The sequence below is a fragment of the Equus caballus genome, chromosome 12 (genome assembly GCF_041296265.1).
Source record: "Equus caballus isolate H_3958 breed thoroughbred chromosome 12, TB-T2T, whole genome shotgun sequence".
In the NCBI taxonomy this organism is placed as follows: domain Eukaryota; kingdom Metazoa; phylum Chordata; class Mammalia; order Perissodactyla; family Equidae; genus Equus; species Equus caballus.
The window spans coordinates 37,601,955-37,623,403 of NC_091695.1; the positions used below are offsets into that span (position 1 = coordinate 37,601,955).

At 55.4% G+C, this 21,449-nt stretch overlaps 1 protein-coding gene and 1 long non-coding RNA gene across 2 annotated transcripts; one reads left to right on the forward strand and one right to left on the reverse strand.

The window, feature by feature from the left end:
- Window positions 1-4,944: 4,944 nt before the first annotated feature.
- On the reverse strand, window positions 4,945-18,721 carry LOC138916425 (uncharacterized). Its single transcript, XR_011423676.1, has 3 exons — window positions 18,653-18,721; window positions 8,203-8,514; window positions 4,945-8,106 (listed from the first exon to the last, which is right to left on the reverse strand). It is a non-coding gene; the product is annotated as an uncharacterized lncRNA (long non-coding RNA).
- CCDC86 (coiled-coil domain containing 86) lies at window positions 13,404-20,466 on the forward strand. The gene is made up of 4 exons (XM_001501625.6): window positions 13,404-14,286; window positions 17,476-17,605; window positions 19,393-19,467; window positions 19,632-20,466. Exons 1-4 carry the CDS (start codon window positions 13,553-13,555, stop codon window positions 19,749-19,751), a joined length of 1,059 nt encoding a protein of 352 aa, XP_001501675.1. The 5' UTR covers window positions 13,404-13,552; the 3' UTR covers window positions 19,752-20,466.
- Window positions 20,467-21,449: the final 983 nt, after the last annotated feature.

Below are 21,449 nucleotides of genomic sequence, written 5' to 3' on the forward strand. Positions count from 1 at the left end.
CCTCTGTTCCTCTGGCTGGGAAGGCTGACAGCTTCCACGGGCCAGCAGCAGCTCTTGGCCTCTGTGGCCCTTGGGATCCAGCAGTCGGAGGAGAGATGTCTTTCCCACCTTCGGTAATTGGTTCCTAGCCCCCCAGGGCAGGTCATCGGTTTTCCCGGATCAAAAGCCCATGAAGGAAGCCTGTGACTCCCACAGCGTGTGAGGCCAGCACCCTCCCCTACTGGCTGGGTAATGATGGGTGCTCTGGTCGCCTTGGCTGATGAAGATCAGCACAGGGCTGAACCTGGTCAGCTCGGCCTTGGGATGTGTGCCTTCGTGGTGGAGCTGGTGCCAGCAGCCGGTACACCCAGGTGGGTGCCTCGGGCCCAAAGGATGGAGAAAGTCAAGGGCTGGAGAACCAGCACCTGCCCTTTAGCACCATTTAACCCTGGTGACAACTCCCCAGAGATGTCTTATTCCCCCAGTTACCAAAGCGGAAGCCGGGGAACGGGCTTGAGGTACCTTATCCATTAGCTCCAGGTCACATACCACAGCGTCCTTGCGGCAGAACTCAACCCCAGATCTGAGCTCCAGGCTCTGACCACCAGACTCACTTGTCCTACGCTGCCTGGTATAGAGAACGTTTGCCTGGAGAGTCTCCAAGCTGTCGCCTCGACAGTGGGCGCCCCCACAGAATACAGGGTGAGTGATGTCAGGAAGACTGTGAAGCTGAGATACGGGGCTTCATCAGAGAGTCTTGTCGCTTCCCCACTGGAGTCCAGGTCAGAGCTGTGGGATGACGTCACTCCCGTGACATCACTCCCGGATGTGAATGGGGGTGGGAACACAGTGGGGAGGAATTCCATCTGCTCACGTACTAGGGATGGACCAGGAAGGGAGCATGGCTACTCTCCACGGTCGAGTCCAACCCACCAGGCAGGTGCGGGACACAGGACACACGCTGTCCACTGCTGCCCTACAGCCCATGACCCCAGACCTGCCCCCACAGCCTGGGGTCCCTGGACAGCCCCAAGGATCGGCTTCCTGCCCATGACTCCCATGTATCTGAACCTTCACACAGCCCCATCGGTGCTTTCCTTATCAGTAGAGGACACACTGTGCCTCCCAGAGCCCCTGATCGCGACCCTCCTGCACTGCTTCCACCTCCCCAGGCTCTCTCCTCCACCCATCCCCTCCCTCCTCTCTGCTCCACAGATTCAAGGCTCCGAGAGCTGCAGCTCTGACTCTGGTCCTCTCTCTCTCCCCTTTCACAGCCAAGCATCTCTCACCGTCTCCACCTCGTCGCCTTCCACCCTCATCTCAGCCCTCTCGCGGAGGTCACCAGTGACTTACTGCTGAATCCACGAGACGCTTTGCTGTGTATTTTCTAACTTCGCTGTGCTTTTTGCTCTTGGAAGTCAGACTGGCTGAGTGGCTGATCACATGGGACTCAGAACTAGACAGCTGTGTCTGAATCCCGGCTTACACTTGCCAGCTGTGCGTGGTTGGACACGTACCTTAGTTTTTCTGAACCTCAGTTTCATCCTCTGTGAAATGGGGCTAATGATAGTATCTACCTAATAAAACGATGGAGAGTGAAAAGAGCACATAGCAGGCGCCCGGTGGATGACCGATGACTCACCCTCCTCCTAGCCTTCTCCTCTTTTATCTGTCCCCCTTCCGGTTTTTAGCCCAGTCCCTGGTGTGTGGCGCGAGCTTTCCCGGTTGGATCTGCTAACTGACTCCCAGGACCTGGGGCGGCCCCTCCCACTCGGAGCTGGGGCGCAGACTGTGGGGCTTCCTCCTGCTGCTTTCCAAGGGCCCCGGAAGAGCCTCTCTGCGCCGCTGCTATTCTTCTCCATCCTGGAGCTGGGCGTCGCCTCTTCGTCCACCTTCCTGGGTTGCTGGCACCTTCTGCTACACGTGGCCAGTGAGTGGTCAGTGAGGTCTCTGTGGGGCAGAACAGGTACACCCTCACTCTGTCCGCAGGGCCTGGATGGGGTAGGTAAAGGGAGGAGGAACAACGGGAGCAGAGAGGATGGAGATAGGAGACAGAAGCCTGCCCTCCTGCACCCAGTGAGCAGTGGCCCGGGCGAGCCCCACTGCATCCACACTGGGGGGCCCTGTGCAGTGGCCCGGGCGAGCCCCACTGCATCCACACTGGGGGGCCCTGTGCAGTGGCCAGGGCGAGCCCCACTGCATCCACATTGGGGGATGCTTCTCTGAGGACACCATGAAAATAGGAGAGAGGGCTAGGGACGAAGATGTTTACAAAAACTTAAAGCTCAGCCCCGATGTAAAGCCCACTGGGGACAACAGCCATGTGGTGACGCCAGACCCAGGAGGGGGCAGCAGTTGCCACAGAGAGGAAGAGCAGGGGGTGCTGCCTCTGGGTCCTGGCCGAAGCCGGCAGCTCAGCACGTGCTGTAGAGGATGGTTACAACAGTTAGCCTTGCAAGGGGCTTCCACCCGCTCGTTCCCCTGACCCTCAGGACAGGCCTGAGAGTGGCAGGGAAGGGATTGTGACCCATGTCACAGGTGAGGAAAGTGAGGCTCGGAATCGAGGTGAGCTGGTCGAGGTCATGGCCAGCTCCAGCATCCAGGCCTGACCCCTGGGCAGCCTTCTCCCCAGGGACTACTGTGGCTACAGGAGGGATTCAGCCCAAAACACGTGGTCTGAGGACTCAGCCACCGCTGCCTGGTCTGCTGAGAGGGAAACGGGACACAGGGAAGCAGGAACGGAGGACCCAAAGGATGATGGGATTGCATGGGCTTCCGGGCGATCAGAAGGCAGGTAGCCTGGCTGTTCCTTCCTCCCCCGACCCCAGTGCTGAACCCAGCTGAGGATGTGCCCATGGCTGCAGGAGCCCCTCCTGAAGCCCGCCACAGTAGGGATGGCAGCCCCCAGCCTCCGCCTGGGCCCGAAGCACCTGCTGTTCCTGGGAGCTGAGCTCAACATGGCCTCCGAGGACTCTTCTCCAGCACCCGGCCTCTCCGAGGCTCTGCTGATTCCAAAGGCCAGGCTCCTGGCCGCTCAGAGAAGACCCACTGGGGAGGCCCTTGCACAGCCAGGGATGCGGTGGGAGGCCTGGATTAGGGCAAAGCAGTGGGCGGCCACGCCCCTGCAGCCCCACCCAGGGTGGATGATGCAAAACACAGATACATGGCTCTTTCCTGTCCCAGGCTGTCCCCAAATGTGACCATACATGTCACCATCCCCCGGGTGAGCCAACTGCAGCCCCAGCTTGTTGTAGGAGGCCTCCAGGGCACAGGGACTCCTCATCTCTCAGGAGACCCCCGAAGGGAAGCTGCGGGCACCCCCGAAGTCCTGCCGAGGAGGTGGAGGGCAGCCCTTGCCCTAAATATTCACACCCCAAGTCCTTCAACAAAACACACCCAAAGTTTGTTGGGCTCAGCATTTTGCATTTGAAGAGTCCACTTCACTTTGCGAGTGAAGGAGTGTTTGATGCCAAGAACTTCTGATGGATCCAGTGATGTCGACGACGTCCTTGATAAGGTCCATGGCATCATGAGCCAGCACTGACTGTGTGCCTGGCCCCGTCAAGGGTCCTGACACGCATACGTCAGTCCATCCTCACAACACACTCGTGACAAAGGTGCCAAGCTTTTCCCCATTTCCCACAAGAGGAAGCGAAGTCGTGGAGAGGTAAAGGAATTACCCTCGATCACACAGCTGGTTCGGGGCAGAGCTGAGCCTGCTGGACTCCAGAGCCGGCTGTGCTAACGCTGAGCGCATCGCTGAGTCCAGAGCACCCAAGACCAACGGTGAGATGGCATGGGACAAATGCCACACCCTGGAGGGGAAGGAGTCCTGTTGATCTACTGGTGGACGTTCGGAAGAGCATCGCTGTCTGGTACCCACCTCTGTCAGGTGCCAGCAGACTGCAGGATGCACACCCCAGTACTTGGAAGGCTGCAAAAGAGAGCAACCAGATGTCCTTGGCGCAGATCTAGTTTGCACCTGCCATCCTGGAGTCCCGCCTAGACCAAAGCTCTTCTTTGGGAGATAAATTATCTGGTCACTGTAGACGCTGGGAAAGTTGCTCTCTACAGACAGAAAGCCCCAGAGACATATGACGAGAGGCCACCAGGTGGTGGTGTGGCATCAAGACTGAACTTGGACACCCACTGAGGTTGCCGATCCCAGTGGGGCCAGCTCTGCCCAAGGCTGCAGCCAGAAAGATATTTCTTTGCAGCGTGAAGCAGAATTGGTCACAGACGACACAGCCAGGAAAGTCACAGGAAAGAGACGCCAAGCTGGTGCCTTGCTGGGCTCTTCCACTGACACCCCCTCTTCCAGTGGTGGTCCCCTGAGGTCCCCTGGCTCAGGCACTAATCATGGCCTCTGGGAGGTTCTAAAATTATTCCACATGCATTATTAGTCTTATCTTACCAACAGGGCTACGTGGCCGGGCAGAAGTCATCCTGCTGTGGGACAGATCAGCAACAAAAAACCCTCCGCAGTGATCATCTTACACGGTTTGAGTAATGTTAACTTAGTGAGGATGCGGAGAAATCATTTTCCCCTTCATAAAAATTGTATCCCTCTTTCTAGATGTTCAAAATGGAGACAGACTACATACACCAAAAAGAACTCTAGTTTATTTGGGATTACTTGCCTCTCCTAGTTCTCCCACTCAACACTGGAGAGCATTACTCACCCTCAGTTACAAACGGCGGAGTGACTTGCTGAGGGAATCGTCAACAAGTCTTGTTCTAAATATATTTACCATTTGTTTTCAGTTCTCTGTGGTTTACACTGCTGTAGTTGTTATTCTCTCTGTCGTTTCTTTTTTGCAGCCGAACAGCTCTTTAGGAGACTTTTTTTTTTTTTTTTTTTTTTGGTGAGGAAGATTGGCCCCGAGCTAACATCTGTTGCCAATCTCCCTCCTTTTGCTTGAGGAAGATTGGCCCTGAGCTCAGACCTGTGCCAGTCTTCCTCTATTTTTTACGTGGGACACTGCCACAGCATAGTTTGATGAACAGTGTGTAGGTCTGCACCCAGGATCCAAACACGTGAACCCCGGACTGTATGAACTTAACCTCTATGCCGCTGGGCCCGCCCCTTTAGGAGACATTTTAAAGGCTTGCAGATACGTTCTTGGTAAACAGCCCATTGCTGTGCATTATTTGGCTTCAGAATCTGGGCTGCCCAGCAGTGCCCACTCCAGGGCTGCCAGCTGGCTGGTCTTGGGGCCAGACAGGCCAGAGGACACAGCAACTTGCAATGCAGCATCACAAAAATGTCTGTGCTGAGGAGAAGAGGTTCTTCTTTCTATTTAACGGTGTTATCTACTTAAGTACTTGGTTATTTAATTAAGAGTATTTTGGCAAAAGGGACACTAATTTCCTTTCCACCAGCTATAGGAGCATCTAAAGGCAGAAACCTCGGTTAACAAGCACCAGACTCCTGATGAATCTCTGTGGTGGTTCAGGGTTCCTCTGAGTCAGCGCCTGGGGAAGCTGCCCGCCTGGACCTGCCTCCTACAGGAAGTCCTCCTGACATTCCCTCACCGTCGGGAGCCACAGCTGGTGAAACCCTATGGGTTTTGTGCCTGGGCCCAGCTTGCCTTACTGGGCTGGCTGCCTCACGGACTTCAGTCTCGTGTCTCCAGCTGGACTCAACACAGCTGGAGGACAGTATCCCCATCTTACACTTGTTTGCGATCCCCACGATACCCAGCACATGCCAGGCGACAAGAAAGATTGCTTGAATCAATTCTGATTTGTTGATTGATCCTAAGTCCCTTTAGAGAGTGTCCAGGAGCAGATTCCTCGAAGGAACTCCTAAGCATGGACCTAAAGTACCCTCACCACGCATCATATATTTAGCGATTCTTTTTTTTTTCATTTCAAGAAAAAGTGGGGACTCTTACCTATTCCTAACTACAAACTATTTACTCCTAACTCTTGTAACTATTTCCAACTATTATTCTCTTCTCTGTTCTAGTCTATTCTCTACTATGATTCTCAAAAATTTCCCACCCCAATGTGAGCTTGCCATTGTCCAGAAAACGGTGTCTCATTATTATCATAAGAACTAGAACATGATAATGTTAACTAAATTCTCTTGAGAAATCATAATCAAAACTTGCACCCCCTTGATGTTTTGTCTTCATTCACCCAATAATTATTTACTGAGTAACTACTAAGTACCAAGGACTGGGCTGGGCTCTGGGAAGAGAGTAACAAACAGGAAAAAAAAATCCTGTCCGTGAGAAACAGACAATCTAGTCAGTGGGAAATAAACAATAAACAAGTAAGCAAGTAAAATATATTAATACGTGGTGACTAAAGAACAAGGAAGCTTGCCCACCCAATCTGCCTCTAACAAAGTCCTGGGCTATGATGGGGTGCCCTCCTGCCAATCATGTCGGCCCCAGGAGAGGATGCATAAAAGGCCACAAGACTTTCCCCCTTGAGATAGACACCTGACTATCTGAGCAAATGCCTTAAGTTCCAGTTACTCTTGCTGCATAACAAACAACCCCCAAACTTAGGGGCGTAAAACAACCATTTTATTATGCTCCTGGATTCTGTAGCATAGAAGTTGGACACGGTATAGTGGGGAGAGGTTGTCTCTGCTCCAAGATTTCTGGGACCTCTGCTGGGAAGACTCAAAGTTGGAAGTGACCTGACAGATAGGGGCTAGAATCATCTGGAAGCATCTTTACTAATGCCTGGCAGACGATGTGGGGTTGTCCTCTGGGCCTGGGCTGGGCTGTCAGTGGGAACACCTTCACTGGCCTCTCCACGTGGTTTCCATGTGGGACGCCTTGGGCTTCCTCACTACATGGCAGAGTTCCAAGAGTGAGCATCCCATGAGAGCCAGGCGGAAGCACATGGCATTTTTACAATCTAGCCTCAGAAGTCACATAGCAACAGCTCTGCCCTACTCTTCTGGCCAAGGCAGTCACAGAGGCCCATCCAGGTTTAAGGGCGGGGGGACACAAACACATAGACCCCACTACTCAAGGGACAGGATGTCAGGATCACATCAGAGGAAGAACACGTGGATGGGAGACACTGTTGCAGCCAACTTTAGAAAATGCAATCTCCTACACCTTCCGTGTCTAATTGTCAAAAAAAAAAAATCGTTATCTAGATCTACTCAGAGTTATCTCACAGGCAGAGAGCTATAATCACTCAAGCAGAAAGTGATCATATCTGAGTGTTATGTAATATTTTATTTCAAACAGATAATAAAAGAGCAGAGGAATAATCCTTTGACTGATCAGCCCTGTACGGAAGGCACTCTTAACCACTTGAAATTTCTGTCTTGTGCCTTATTTTTAAAGACTAGAAAATTAGGCCTAGGCTAAAGAAAGGACTTATTCTTGATTTGGGTCATGTGCCAAATCAAGTTTCTTCATCTCTAAAAACCAGGGTGGCAAGATCAACTTCCTCATGGGGTCACCGTGAAAATTAAATGAGATAATTTACGCTCTCCATGCTTGGTGACCACTCTGGACAGAATGTCTATCATTTAAACTACCAGTAGCATTGGTATATTTTTGTGGTTTTTTCAATCCACTACAATAAAATGTCTTCCCATCAATATTGCTATCATTTTCATGTCGTTGAAATTCACCATAAATGACATGCTTTTGAATCTGTAAACATATGAAGGGTCCTTTCGGGGGAAATGATGGGTTGGCTTCCATAATGGTCCTTCGGTAGAGCAAGTCTTGGGCTTGCAGAGTTCCAGAAGAATGAGCCTGGCTGATCCAGCGGGCTCTGGGAGCAGCTGCTGCATCCTGCACACGGGGAGCTTGAGGTTCTGGAGGCTCCGTGAGAACAGAGAAGCAAGACGGTTGACTCAAGGCCAACCTCCTCTCACCAACCTGGTGTTCTAGCACCCAGCTCAATCAGCTTGGGGCCAGTCTTAGGCCATCACTAGTGTGTGGAGGTGGAAAGAGCCAAGCTCTCGTTGCCACAGGGCCAGCAGATTCCCGCCCTCAAACCAGAGACCTAGTTGATCCGTGCTTCAGGAAAGGGGCCTCATAGTTGCTCCTTGGTCACCAAGGCAAGGTCTCCAGGGGTTGCCATGGAGATGAGGTGCCATATTGGTTGGGGGAGACAACACTCTCGGGAACAGATGCCACCCTGTGGAAGAGCCAGAGACACAGGGAAACCAAATGTTAGAGGAAATGAGAGGAGAGGGATTAGAAAACGGAGAGGAAGGAAGAGAAAGTGACTCACTGTGAAACTCTGTAGTCATCCGGGTCTTAGGAACTGAGAGTTGTGGGTGTGGGTATGTGTGCATGTCTGTCTATCTTTCTGTCAAGCTCTCCTTCCACACATAAGGATGAAGCCCTCAGCTGTCACCCACCGACATGTGTCCAGGGTCTGTAGCTCCGCCACCTCAACCCAGCCCCATGAAGCTGAGGTGGCTCCCAGGCAGCGATGGTGGCCAGCTTTTGAGTTGAGAAGTCCTGGGTTCAAGTTCTGCCACTTCCCATTTGTGTGACTTACAGCAAGTCCTGTGGCCTCTCTGCAATGCTATTTCCTCGCCTGCAAAACGGGAAACATAATCCCTGTTCAGCCTTCCTCCAAGGACAGTTTTGAGGTTCCAGTGTTTAATATCTGTGCCCTGAGACAACGTAAGTGCCATCGAGGCAGAGACCACAATTGCCCTGTGCCCTGCTGGACTCCTAGTGCTTCTCACAGAGTAAGCATTCAATAACTATTGGGTGAATAAGTAAACGATAGGATGATGGTGAACTCAGCCCCCACCCGGGATGGGACGTGAAGCAGGAAAGCTCTTCATGCCTCACTTGTTCCCTTCTGCACGACACTCTCCTCAAAGTGTGGTCCACAGACCAGCAACAGCATCACCCGGGAGCTTGTAGAAATGCAGAGCCTCAGGCCCACCCCAGACCCACCGAATCCTAATTTCTGGCGTTGGGACCCAGAAATTTACGTTTTAACGCACCCTCCATGATTCTGATGCTCATCAAAGTTACTGGACACATCAGGGTGAGGGTGACATAGGGTACGAACTTCCACGCCCCCCTTCTTGGGGCATCTACCTCCTACCTGGCACAGGTGTGCCTTCCCCAGCCCACTCCCACCCCTTCCTTGGCCTGCCCGGAGCAGGGGAACATGCGGTGCAGGCTGACGAGGGCCCGAGGAGGGGAAGAGGCCTTGTCTTCCGGACGGAGAAGGTCTGCCCCCTTCCTGTTTCAGCAAAACCTGCAGATGCTGTGAGGGGATCAGGAGATAAGCTTTGCACGTGCGCAAGAGCTTTGCAAAGAGGTCCCTTCCCAACCCAGCCAGCTTCTCTGCACCCCGGCAATGCCCCATGGGGACAGCCTCACGCCAGGGGTCCCAGGTTCCGCTCCCGTCCATCCCCCTGGCCTCTCTGCTGAAGTCACTGCCGCCGCCTCCTCGAGGGTCTGAACATTACCCTGAGCTGTTGGGAACACAAAGAAAAGATGAACCTCTGAGATAAGTGCTCATGATAAGAAGTGACATGATAACCCTTGTCCTGGTGCATCTTCTCAGGAGGGCCTGACTCAAGGTACCTAGAAGCAGCTGTTCACACACACAAAGGAGGGATGGGGAGCAGTTATTGAAAGAGGACGGCTGGGTTGCCAGAGATGTCAAAACAAAAGGCAGGAAGGCCAGATGACAAGTCCGTTACTTGTCCAGAAAAGTCAACAGCTCGTGTCCAGGATCGGGGGAACAGCAGCTGGAACCAGGCTGTGGGCTTCAACTAGTGGCTCAGCCTTGGGAAGAAGATGGGGACCTGGCCACACCAATAGGAATGGTGGAGTAGGGGGGTGACAAATCCACTCAGCTCTCTGTAGGGCGGTCAACCCTGGGTGCCTGAGGGAACTCTGGGCACCACATTCTGGAAGGCTTGTAAAGAATCGGTGTCTTTTGCAAAGAGCTATCATGTTGTCGTGGGAAGGACAGCTGGAGAAGCAGATGTCCAGCCTAGATAAAGGACAATTTGGAGGAAGCCACAGGAAAATCGTCTTGAAGTACTTAAGAGACCTTGGAGTGGAAGAGAGGGCAGCCTGGACCGTGTGGCCCAGTGAAGAGCAGCCACACTCAGCCCCAGTCCAGGGACGCCTCCCCCTCATCAGGGTGCTGCCCTCGCTCTGGCCACACTCAGCGACGTCCCAGTTGCCAGATGCACTCCCTAGACTGAGGAAGTCCTTACACATCCGCAGCCCCCATCTTCCAAGCCTGGGCCTGCTGGATGAGAGAGTGAGGGCCTGGGTTTGGAGTCAGGAAGCTTCGAGTTCCCGTCCTGTCCCTGCACCTTCCATCCCCTGCTGGTGTCACCCTGTCTCAAATCACAGCCTCTCCCAGCATCAGATTTCCTTGTCGGTCAACCGGGGATGTTGGTCTCTGCCCTGAAGGGTCGTAATGAGCACACATTCACTCACTCAGCGAATGCTTATCTGGCATCTGCTGGTACAGGCTATCACACTCTTGCACGGATGCTCCAGGGGGTTAAACGAGCAACCAGGAGAGGCCCAGTGCTTAGGAAGGGCTCAGTTAGTGCTGCTGGTGGCTGCCTGGACCCACCTATCTCTGATCTTGGTGGTGAGCAGAGGACCATGAGATGCAGGCCCCCAACATCTGGGACTGTCAAACCCTCTGACTACAGCACTCTAGGTGCGTGGAGGATGGATGGCTCAGAGAATACCCGATCCCTATCTTCAGCCCTCTGTGGGCACGCGGTTTTCTTCAGTCAGCAGATCTCAGGTTGCATAAATAAGTTGGGGATTGCCCATCCAGCACACTCTGTCTTGTGTGCGTGCACGCAGAGCCCCAGCCAGCCCTCGGGGCAAGGTGGCACCCAGCACCTCCCAGTGCAGACCAGGATCAGTGTGGGGAACAGGCGAGTGAGGCCCACCTGAGGGACAATCATAAGGCGGCTAAGCAAGCCGGCTCTGGAACTGCAATCCCAGCTCCTCAATGTGTCGCTGTGTGACTTTGGGCCAGCACCCTAGCCTTTCCAAGCCTTGGTTTCCTTACCTAGAAAACAGCGAAACTAACTCTTATGACCTACAGTCAGACAGCCCAGGCGTGGATCCCACCTCCACCACTTATTTGCTGTGTGACTTTTACAAGTGTCCCAGCCTCTCTGTGCCTCAGTTTCTTTATCTGCGAAATGGGAGTAATAACAACAGTACCTGTCTCACAGGGTTGTTGTGAGGATTAAGCAGGTTTGTACACACAGAGCCCTTGAAAGAAGGCCTGGCTCAATAATTGCATGCCCCAGTGGTATAGGCTGGGTTCCTCCAGAGCTGACTCTGACACGAGGATTTTAGTGCAAGCAGTCTGTTCAGAGAATGATCCCAGCAGCCCCTCCAGGGAGGTGGGAAAGTGAGGCAGGCACAGGGAAGAAGCCGAAAGAGGATGCATGAACAACCAGGTGACCTTCGTAGACAACTGGGGCTCAGTCCTCCTAGGGGTCTCAGGGGGATCAGAGAGAGGTCCCTCAGCATCCTCCCACATGAGGCCAAGGAGGCTGGGATGGCTGCAGTAGAAAACAGAGGAGTGTAAGGGAAGAAAGTGCCAACAGTGACCGCCACACCAGACTTCTCTGAAAAATTCAGCAGTCTCCTTTGGGCCCCGCACGCCACCTATAATGACAACGACAACTGAGCTCAGAAGGGAGCAGAGGGTTCTGGGCCAGCATTCGCTTCATGCCAAGGTTGATCAAGGGTCTCCACCCTTGATTTGAGGGATGTCTGCAAAACGGCTCCCTCTCTCACACCGCCCTGGCGGGGACCTGAGATCATCTTCCGAAGCATTTTAAGCAAGGCCAGGATTTGACCCAACAGGCATCTAAGAACGATCCCTCCAGCTGAGGGAGGACAGGAGCTCAGGAAGCAGGGCGCTGAGGGGGCCTGGCGCAGGGCAGCGGGGGTGGGTGGCATGCTGGGTCCTCCAGCAGCCCTGGTAAGGCACACCACGCATGGTTCTGAGGGATGGGCCACCAGAGTCTCCAGGTGGGGACAGGGAATTTAAGGAGCTGAGGGCTGGAAAGCTGGGCGAGGAGGGGTCTGAGCTGCTCCTGCAGTGGGGAGCTGCTCTGCTGGGCAGAAGATTGGGACGAAGCTTCAGTGCGGGGTCTTCCTCGGCCCAGGATTGCAAGGCTGCTGAGCCTGCAGACGGAGCCTCTGAGAAGAGCCAGGGAGGCAGGGACTGATGCATGATTTCAGCACAAGGGTGCGGCTACTTCTGATGACATGGAGGTCCAGTGGAGAAGCCGTGCCATCGCCTTACCCTGAGGGAGGTGCTTTCAACAGGCTGAAGTCATTAGGATGCATTTTGGATGCTGCGTGGCACCCGCCGAGGAGTGAGGGGCATTAAGGGACTCTCAATCCACTTTCCCATCCTCCGGGAACCTTTGTCTAGGATTTCCTCCTCACCTCCTCTCTGATTGCAGTCAAGATACCCTGGAGCTCATCTGACACGCACTCCTGCACAGTGACTCAGCAGGTCGGGGCTGTGCTCAGCCCTGAGGCCCCTGGATGTCTGCCCTGGCCTTCCTCCTCTGCCCTCTGAGGACCCCTTGACAATTTCCCAGGCCTTCCCACACCCCCTCAGCTGGAGAAACAAAGGTTTCTAAAAGAAGCCACTGGGACAGCCAGACAGGGACCTGAGTTCCCTGAGGGCCGTCCCCAAGAATAACACTGGAGAAGAGCTGGGATATGGTTGGGCAACTTCCAAGATGTTCTTCCTAAGAAAGACGTGCTGCGAGTGACTCAAATCTCCCTCCTGGGCCTCACGCCAAGGACGGGAGGAGAGAGGTTCACACACTGGGGCAAAGATCGCTGTCTTGGCTGAAAGGAAGGTCAGAGTCAAGCTGGTTCTAGAACTTGGGTAAAAGGGGGGACCTGAGAGGGTAGCAGTGAGGCTGAGGGCCCAGGTGTGCCACAGGACAGAGGTGGTGCGTCTTACGGGTACCTCAACTTCATGCCTCAGTGCTGAAAATGTTGCCAAGAGCCATAGATTGGATACTGAAGCCCAGGATGGGAGACGAAAAGGCAAGAGCATGCACACTTCTATAATTCAAGAGATTTCCATCTCCAGGATCAGCCAAGCACAGTCACTCTGGCGGTTAGGAATACTCCGACAGGATCATTTTAGATACACTAAACTCGTACAAAATAACCCATATTACAAATGAAAAAACTGACGCCCAAAAGGGTGGGACCCCTGCCCAACTGCCCAAGAGCGAGTTAGAAGCAAAGTTTCCATCCAGCCTTGCATACGGGCTGCCTGCATCTTTTTTCCAACCCTCTTCTCTCCCGGAAATGGGTCCAGGAAAGGCAAACACAGAGCTCAATCTAGGACTCGCTCATCAACCAAGTAAATGCGCCAAAGCGCTTTGCGCATGCGCCTGGTAAGCCCAGCCCCCTCAGGCCGTCAACCCCGCCCCTCCGCCCATCACCAACATGGCGGCGCCGGCAACAGCCCCTCTTGCCCGGCACTGGCGTGGCAGCTCCAGACGTCATAAGACGGCGCCGGCTGTCCCGGAGGCTGCACGTGGACTCCGGTCTGGGCACTTTCAGGCTGGGCCATGGATACTCCGCTGAGGCGCAGCCGGCGGCTGGAAGGCCTGAGGCCTGAGTCCCCCGAGAGGTCAGCCTCAGTGTTGCGGGCGAAACGGGCCCTTGTGGAGTTCGACCCGAACCCAGAAGAGACGAGGGAGCCCGGGTCTCCTCGCAGTGCTCTGCCACCCGGCCTGGAGTCCCCCCGGGGTCAGCCGGAGACAAGCCCGGGATCGCCCGGTCTACGGCAGGGGACGGATTTAGGGTCCCCTCGAAAGGAGCCAGAGCTGGGCCCAGGGTCCCCCCAGCATCAGCAAGATCCAGGCCTGGAGTCACCCCGAAGACAGCCGGAGTCGAGTCCAGAACCCCTCCGACTTCAGCCAAAGCCAAGTGGGGGGTCACCCAAGTGCTCCCAGGACCAAGAAGAAGCGGACTCGGAGTTGGCCCAGAGGAAGGAGAAGCTGGCCCCGGGGTCCCCCCGACATCAGCTGCAGCCGGGCCCAGGATCATCAGAGCCTTACCCTGGTCAGCCAGCTCTGGGTCCAGAGCCCTCGCCGCCGCTACAGGAGCTGACACCCCGGTCCCCCGGCTCCCCCTGGGGTCGGCACGAACCGAGCAAGCCACCTGCGGCCGGGGAGCCGAAGAAGCGAAGAGGTTCTTCACCCCAGGCCCCAGCATCCAAGAAGCTGAAGGAGGAGGTTCCTGTAATCCCGAAGGGAAAGCCCAAGTCGGGGCGGGTGTGGAAGGACCGCTCCAAGAAGAGGTGAAGGGGGCCAGCTGGGCAGGGGGGCGTGCAGCTTGGAGACAGCCCCGGGGTTGGAGGTGGGGGGGTCTCACAGAGACAGGTCATTATCGTAAGAATGTGGTAAAATGCCGTGTGATCCAGGGGGTGTGAGCCCAGGCCCCCAAAGGTGATTTCTGTGATGCTTCTCCTCCGGTCCCTGTGGACCTCTCCTTTGGCACCTCCTTTGTGTATTCGCTCAACAAGCATCTACCCTGTCTGCCCACTCCCTAGTGAGAAGCAGGGATCCCTAGGGATGCAGAAGCAAGTGAAGCAGGCATTACTTGATAAAAAGCCCAGAGGTCCTCAGCCACTATTGTCTGTTAATTTGCGCTTGTGATAAAAAGTATATCCTGGGCCCTGAGTCTCTAAGACACTGCTAAGCACTTGAGTAAGGATTGGCCGGGGGAAGGGGTTTTCCCACAGAAAGACCAGCATGCCTTGGAGCTGTGGGTCAGCCCCAGGAGGCCGCAGTGTCAGGATTATCCTGAGTGTACCTATGAGGAAGCCCGGGTGACCAGACCGCCCGAGGGCAGGGGTGAAAGCAGAGAGCCTGCAGAATTAACACGCCTTCAGAGCTGCAGGCAGGCCTTGTGCACAAGGGTCAAAGGGCCTTTGGATTCCATTTGGAATCTTTGAGGAAGCAGCTTCAGTGAGTGGTGAGTGAGCCCAGAGACAGTGAAGGCAGCTCCTGCTGCAGGAAGTGGCCCAGCAAAGGGGGATAGGGAGGGAGGCAGTGGAGCTGGGAAGGCCTGGCTGCGCCCCGCCTTCCCTGCTCATGCCAAATGCCAGCTTCTGCACAGTGCTGCATGGGTGTGCTATCCACCTTTTCTGAAGGGTGGCATTTATTAAGCACCTCCTGTGCTAAGCACTTCTCGAAACCATGTCATGATTAATCCTCCCACCACTCTTTGGGATGGGAGCGGGTCTTATCCCGATTTAACACAGGCAGGTGCTGAGGCCCAGAGAGGGAACCTTGCCCAGGGTCTCACAGGTAGTAAGTGTTAGATTCAGGCCTTGGAACCCAAAAATGTCTTCCTTCAGTCTCCAGGTAAAACTGATGCCCTGAAACGGCACTGCCTCAACACCTTAGCCACCAGCCGCGTGTGGCTATTTCAGCTTAAATTGATTGAAATTAAAAAGTTTAGGGGGCCGGCCCGGTGGCTCAGCGCTTAAGTGCGCACCTTCCACTTTGGCAGCCCGGGGTTCACTGGTTGGGATCCCGGGTGCGGACATGGCACCGCTTGTCAAGCCATGCTGTGGCAGGCATCCCACATATAAAGTAGAGGAAAATAGGCATGGATGTTATCTCAGGGCCAGTCTTCCTCAGCAAAAAGAGGATTGGCAGCAGTTAGCTCAGGGCTAATCTTCCTCAAAAAAAGAAATATAAAAGTTTATAATTCACAGGGCCAGCCCGTGGCTCAGTGGTTAAGTTCTCATGTTCCACTTCTCCGGCCCGGGGTTCACCAGTTTGGATCCTAGGCATGGACCTACACACTGCTTGTCAAGACATGCTGTGGCGGCATTCTACGTAGAGCTAGAATGACCTACAACTAGGATATAAAACTGTGTACTGGGGCTTTGGGGAGGGGGAAAACAAAGGAAGATTGGCAACAGATGTTAGCTCAGGGCCAATCTTCCTCACCAAAAAAAAAAAAAAGGAAAGAAAGAAATTCTTTCTTCAGTCACACCAACCACATTTCAAGCACTCAGCAGCCAGTGTGAGGAATGGCTACCTTATTGGACAGTGTAGACAGACCACTTCCACCATCACAGAAAGCTCTGTTTGACAGCGCTGCTCTAGAAGGATGCAGCATGTGCCCTGTGGCTCTATGTGTGCCCAGCTCCCCTCTGCCTTGTCCCTTCTTGGTTGTCATACTCCGGTTTGGGGTAGGGGAAGTGCATGCTGCAGCTCCCTTCTTCTGTGCTTGGAAGACCAGATCTTCAGCAGCAGGCCCTGGGGGATGGGGAGAAGGAGTGGTGGCGGGTGTGCTGGGATCAAAGGCAGACACAGTCGGGGAGGCAGACCAGCAGAACCAGGCCAAAAAGGGACGGGCCTGGGGGGTTGTGTGCCAGGCTATGTGTACCAGACTCCTGTGGGGCAAGAAGGAGGGAGGACAGCCCAGAAGACCCTTCTCCATGGATGTGAGGGGCTCTGCCTGCACACACAGGCTTCAGAGGCTGGGGTGGGACCGGCTGACCTACTGTGACAGTTTGGGGCACCATATAATGGACGTGGATGAACAGGAGCTCTTTTGGAAGTCGGGTAATTGGTGGGGGAGGTGGAGAGGCCACTCTGAGGGGATCTGCTAAGGAGAAAAGGCCGGTGGGACACCCACGCAGGCTTCAGATCACTCCAGGAGAAAGACCTTACAGAAAAGGGGAGAGCATGGTTGCATGAGCCCCCACGTTCTCTTCCGCATCTTCGCCAGTTCTCAACATTTTCCTGCACTGGCCCCGTCTTAGCCTCTGAGTTTTTGTCTTTCTTTTTTTTCCTGGAACATTTTACAGCACATCCTAGATAGATCATTCTACCCATAAATCCTTGCAGGATGCATTCTTACAGAGAGTCTTGTCTCTCCTAGGACTGTCATGTCACTGTCACTCATAGGAAAAATCTAGCCTTTCCTGACTTCCCCAAATGCCCACCTCATTTTCACACCCTCCCCTGCCGGGGAGAGAGATTCTGGATCATTACCAAGAACTGTGAGCATCCTCGCTGTCCTGAAATGGAACGGAACGCCCCATCTCCAGAGGCGTTCACACCCAGGCAACCGCCCTTGGCAGAGCAGCAGAACTATAACAGAGGCCGTGTGGCCTGCACTGTGTGGTCACAGACAGGGATTCGCATCCTGGCTGCTGTTCACAAGGTGACCTTGAGCAATTATTTAACCTCTCTGAGCCCTGGTTTGCTCCTCTATGGAACGGAGAGAACAAGAGTCCCCAGCTCAGAGGCACGTAACCAGGGCTTAAGCAGTGGGAGCCGGCATGATCGGAGCCCTTGCTGCCGCGAGTTTCTGCAGACCTGGAGGGTCGACTGCCCAGCAGGCAGGCAGGCGGGGAGGTGATTCTGCCTGGCTTCTGGGGAAGAAGGCCCGGAGCTGGAGCTGAGAGGAGAGGGGGCGTGGGCACATCCCACGGACTCTGCGAGCGCCCGCTTTCCCCATCCAGGTTTTCCCAGATGGTTCAGGACAAGCCCCTGCGCACATCCTGGCAGCGGAAGATGAAGGAGCGGCAGGAGAGGAAGCTGGCCAGGGAGTTTGCCCGGCACCTGGACGAGGAGAAGGAGAGGCGCCGGCAGGTGAGCGGCCGGCCAGCCAGGCCGAGGCAGGAGGGGAGGGGACGCTCACGCACGTGCCCAGGGGCAGGCTGGCTTGGCCGAGAGCCATCCTTGAGCCTAAGGGCCCTGACGAGGCAGGGAGCCTGGGCAGAAGCAGAAGTGCGGTCTGGACCACAGGGTGGGGAAGCCCAGTGCAACATCCAGCTGAGCCTGGGTCTCTGTGAGAGGCTCAAGGATGGGGAGGAGGCCCAGGAAGAAACCCCCATGCCTCTCACTGGTGGCAGGAGCACTCAGTGAGATGGGGTCGGGGGTCCTTCCCTGGGACCTGCACAGATGGGAAAGGCCCATCCCGGTATTGCTGCCATCCTTCTCCAAGGAGCGGCTCCCATACGTCAGCCAAGTGGACGGCCCACATTTTCCTCTGGTTCTCTCCCTGCCGCTCAGCCCAGGGCCACAAAGGTCCCACTAGAGGTTCACAGCCAACCTCTTCAGACTCCAGGAAGCCCCCGCGGGCAGCACGCGGAGACAGCGAGGTGGCACCGTTGGTCAGTGACCGCACCACCAGGACCAGGGTTATCCGCGGGATGTCACTTGCCTAGTGATCCCAGGGGCACTTGCCCCCACCTGTGGTCCCAGCCTGGCCCCAGACGGGAGGAGGCAGGGCCGGCCACTTGGTCACCTGTCCCCTGCTTTGAGTTGCCCCAACTCAGCATGTGGCTGAGGTGTGACTGCCGCTGTGAGCTGACGCCTTATCTCACTTCCTTTGTGGCCCTGGTCCCCTCTTGAGCAAGAGAAAGCCTTCTTGTCACCTCCCCCCCTCAGAGGTACCGCTGCCCAGCCACCCGCCCAGACCTTCCCCCGACTCTAGGAGCTTCAGTCTCACTTCTCCTTTCTCCCCGGGGCCCAGGCCACCCCTGCTCCCCCGAGTTGCCAAAGCCAAGAGAGGCCCCTGACCATGCAGCAGCCTCGGAGCCGACATCCCCGCCCCGGCCCCCCGAGGGACAGCAGTCAGCATAGCCAGACAGTGCTGGGCTCCCCGCTCCCGAGACGAACTCCACCTAGACTCACCTTCTAAGGGGTCCCGGTGGGCCGGGCACTGTTCCAAGCCCTGACCCTCTATTCCTGCGTTTCTTCCTCAAAACAACCCCACGTGATCATCTTTACTTTGAAGATGGGGAGCTGAGGCCCAGAGAGGGTAAACAACTTGGCCAAGGTCCCCAGTTTAGGAAGTAGCGGAGTCAGGATGTGAACTGGTGCCAGATGGCTCTGGGGTCTCTTCTCTGCAGCCCCCACCCTTCCCGGCCCTGCGCCTGGGCGGGCCTCAGGAGACAGCCCTCACCCCGGCCTGGCCCTCTCGGGGCACATGGGCTCAGGGAGAGAGGGAGACTCCGAGAGGGCTGCTGAGAGGGTGGGAATGAGGAAACCAGCCCACCCCGTCTCCCCTGGCAGTTGATGAAGGGGGTGTGCAAGGGGCTACCGTCTGTATGTGCCTGAGTTTCCAGGGGGGGAGCCCCCATGTCTTAGCCCACCAGCCCTCCCATAAGCCCCTGTTGCCAGCTGTCTGACTGGGTGCCCACCGTCTCAGGTGAAGTCAGAAACTGCCCCTACGGTGGGCCTCTGGTTCCGTGGGCACAGGGATTGCTCCTTGCTGGCCCTGCGTCCACACACCACCAGGAACAACCCAGAGCTGGATGAGAGGGCCTTTCCCCCCACCCCGGGAATTATGCCAGCTCTCTCTCCTCTGGGGCCTGAGAGACCAGGGCCGCCTCGACTCCCAGACTCCAATCCTCTTCCCCTGTGTGTTCCAGGAGAAGAAACAGCGCCGTGCCGAGAACCTGAAACGCCGCCTGGAGAATGAGCGGAAGGCAGAGGTGGTCCAAGTGGTGAGTGTCGCCCTGCTCGGGGGTCTGAGCCCCGGCCAGGCTGGGCGTTGCGTCTGAGATGCCTCAGCACCCCCGCCTCCCGGCCCCCACTCTCGTGCTGCCATCCCTGGGGCACCGGGCGGAGACTCTAGCCACACTAATGCCTTCTCCTCCCACCACCCCAGATCCGGAACCCCGCCAAGCTCAAGCGGGCGAAGAAGAAGCAGCTGCGCTCCATCGAGAAGCGGGACACCCTGGCCTTGCTGCAGAAGCAGCCGCCACAGCGGCCAGCAGCCAAGGTCTGAGCCAGGATAGCCCGAGCCTTCTGTGGCCAGCCACCATGTCAGACACAGCACCGCTGCTGGACCCGGCACTCCAGCTCTGTGGCTGCAAATCAGGGACCCCACCTGAGATGGGCTCCGAGCCTTTGAGGCTGTTGGGCAGGTGGGACAGAGGCCCAGAGGGAGCCTGCGACCTGGCAGAGACTGGGGGAGGGAAGAGGTTCAGCCCCCCTCCCCTGTTCCCCTCCTTCTCCAAGTGCCTTCAAACCAAGGAGAGTAGATTCTTCTGGTTCCTCGGGGAGCTGAGGGCTGAAGGGTGACTCCCCAAAATGTGTTATGTTCTGTCTCAAGATCCTCGGTCCAGCCCAGGCCAGGAGGCCAGCAGTCAGGAACCCAGCTCCCCCACACCTTTCCAAAGGCTGTTTTGGGTTCCTCTGCACCCCACTGACCCCGTCACCAAGTAGACTGACTCCAGCTTCGCCCCACTTTTCACCACTGAAACATTAAAATGGGGAGGTTGCAGGGAGCAGAGTTTCTCTAGCGCCCTCTTTGCTGTACCACACTCTGCAGAAACGCCAAAGGTCTGATTGACTCACGCCCTCCAGTCTACAACAAAAATAGTTATTGAATGCCTGCTGTGGACAGGCGCAACTTTAGGTACCAGGGGATCGGACAGAAGTCCCTGCCCTCCAGGAGATTTCCTTCTGATGGAGAAAATAGAATAAACAAGTAAAATACATTGTGCGTCAGATGGCGAAATGCACTCTGAGTAAAGCAGGGGAGGGGCGGGAGGGAGCATGGGCGAGGTGTGACGTCGGGATGTCTGTGCTGTCAGCTGTACGTCTGCTGTTCAGTTTTCTGAACACTTGCTGTGGGCCGGGCCCTGCCTGGCACTGGGAGTAAACAGTAAGCTGGCCAACACAGCCTGGGGGTGGCCCAAGGAGCACTGGACCAAGATCCCAAGAGAGTTTCTTCCCTGGCTCTTCCACTACCGTTTCATCCACCACTCATTTACTGGCTCCAACTGCACCAGGCCCTGGGATGCAGAGCTGAAGACAGCAGTCTGAGAGGAAACAGACAAGGTGCAGTGGAAGTGCTGTGACACGTACAGGTTACCCCCAACATCTACAAGTGGGGAGTCATAGCTCAGCCCCTGTGTGGTGGGGAGGGGGGTGCTGCACAGATCTGGGAATTACCAGCGTTGCCCAGAGGGCATCCTATGGAACTCCAGCCCCACACAGGTGGCAGGTTAGCTGGGAAATGTCATGTGCTGTCATCTTGGGGACTGCCATGCCCGTTCAAATACTCAAGACAGAAGACGTTCAGTAAAGATGCCCATTGTGCTTCGATTAGCCAAGCTTTCCCAAACATTTGACCATAGCACCTCTTCCTTTTTCCACCTTATAAAGACTTTGGGCACTGCCAGCTCAGAAGAGTAGAGATGGGGCCTCCAAGGCAGCTACTATCTTAAGTACCTTGGGTATGTTGGGTGTTCTTTCACTTACTAAATAATAGTTGAACTTGTAATGCTTGGAAGTTAGCACACAGACCCTGTCAGTCACCAGCCGTTCATGAAACCTTGGGCAAGTTACTTACTCCCTGTGCCTCAATTTGCTCAATGGTATAAACTGGGGCTAACAGAACCCACCCCTCAAGATTGTGGGATAAAGCAGTCTGCTCCATAAACGTCGGCTGAGTGAGCGAAGTGAAGAGATTAGACCG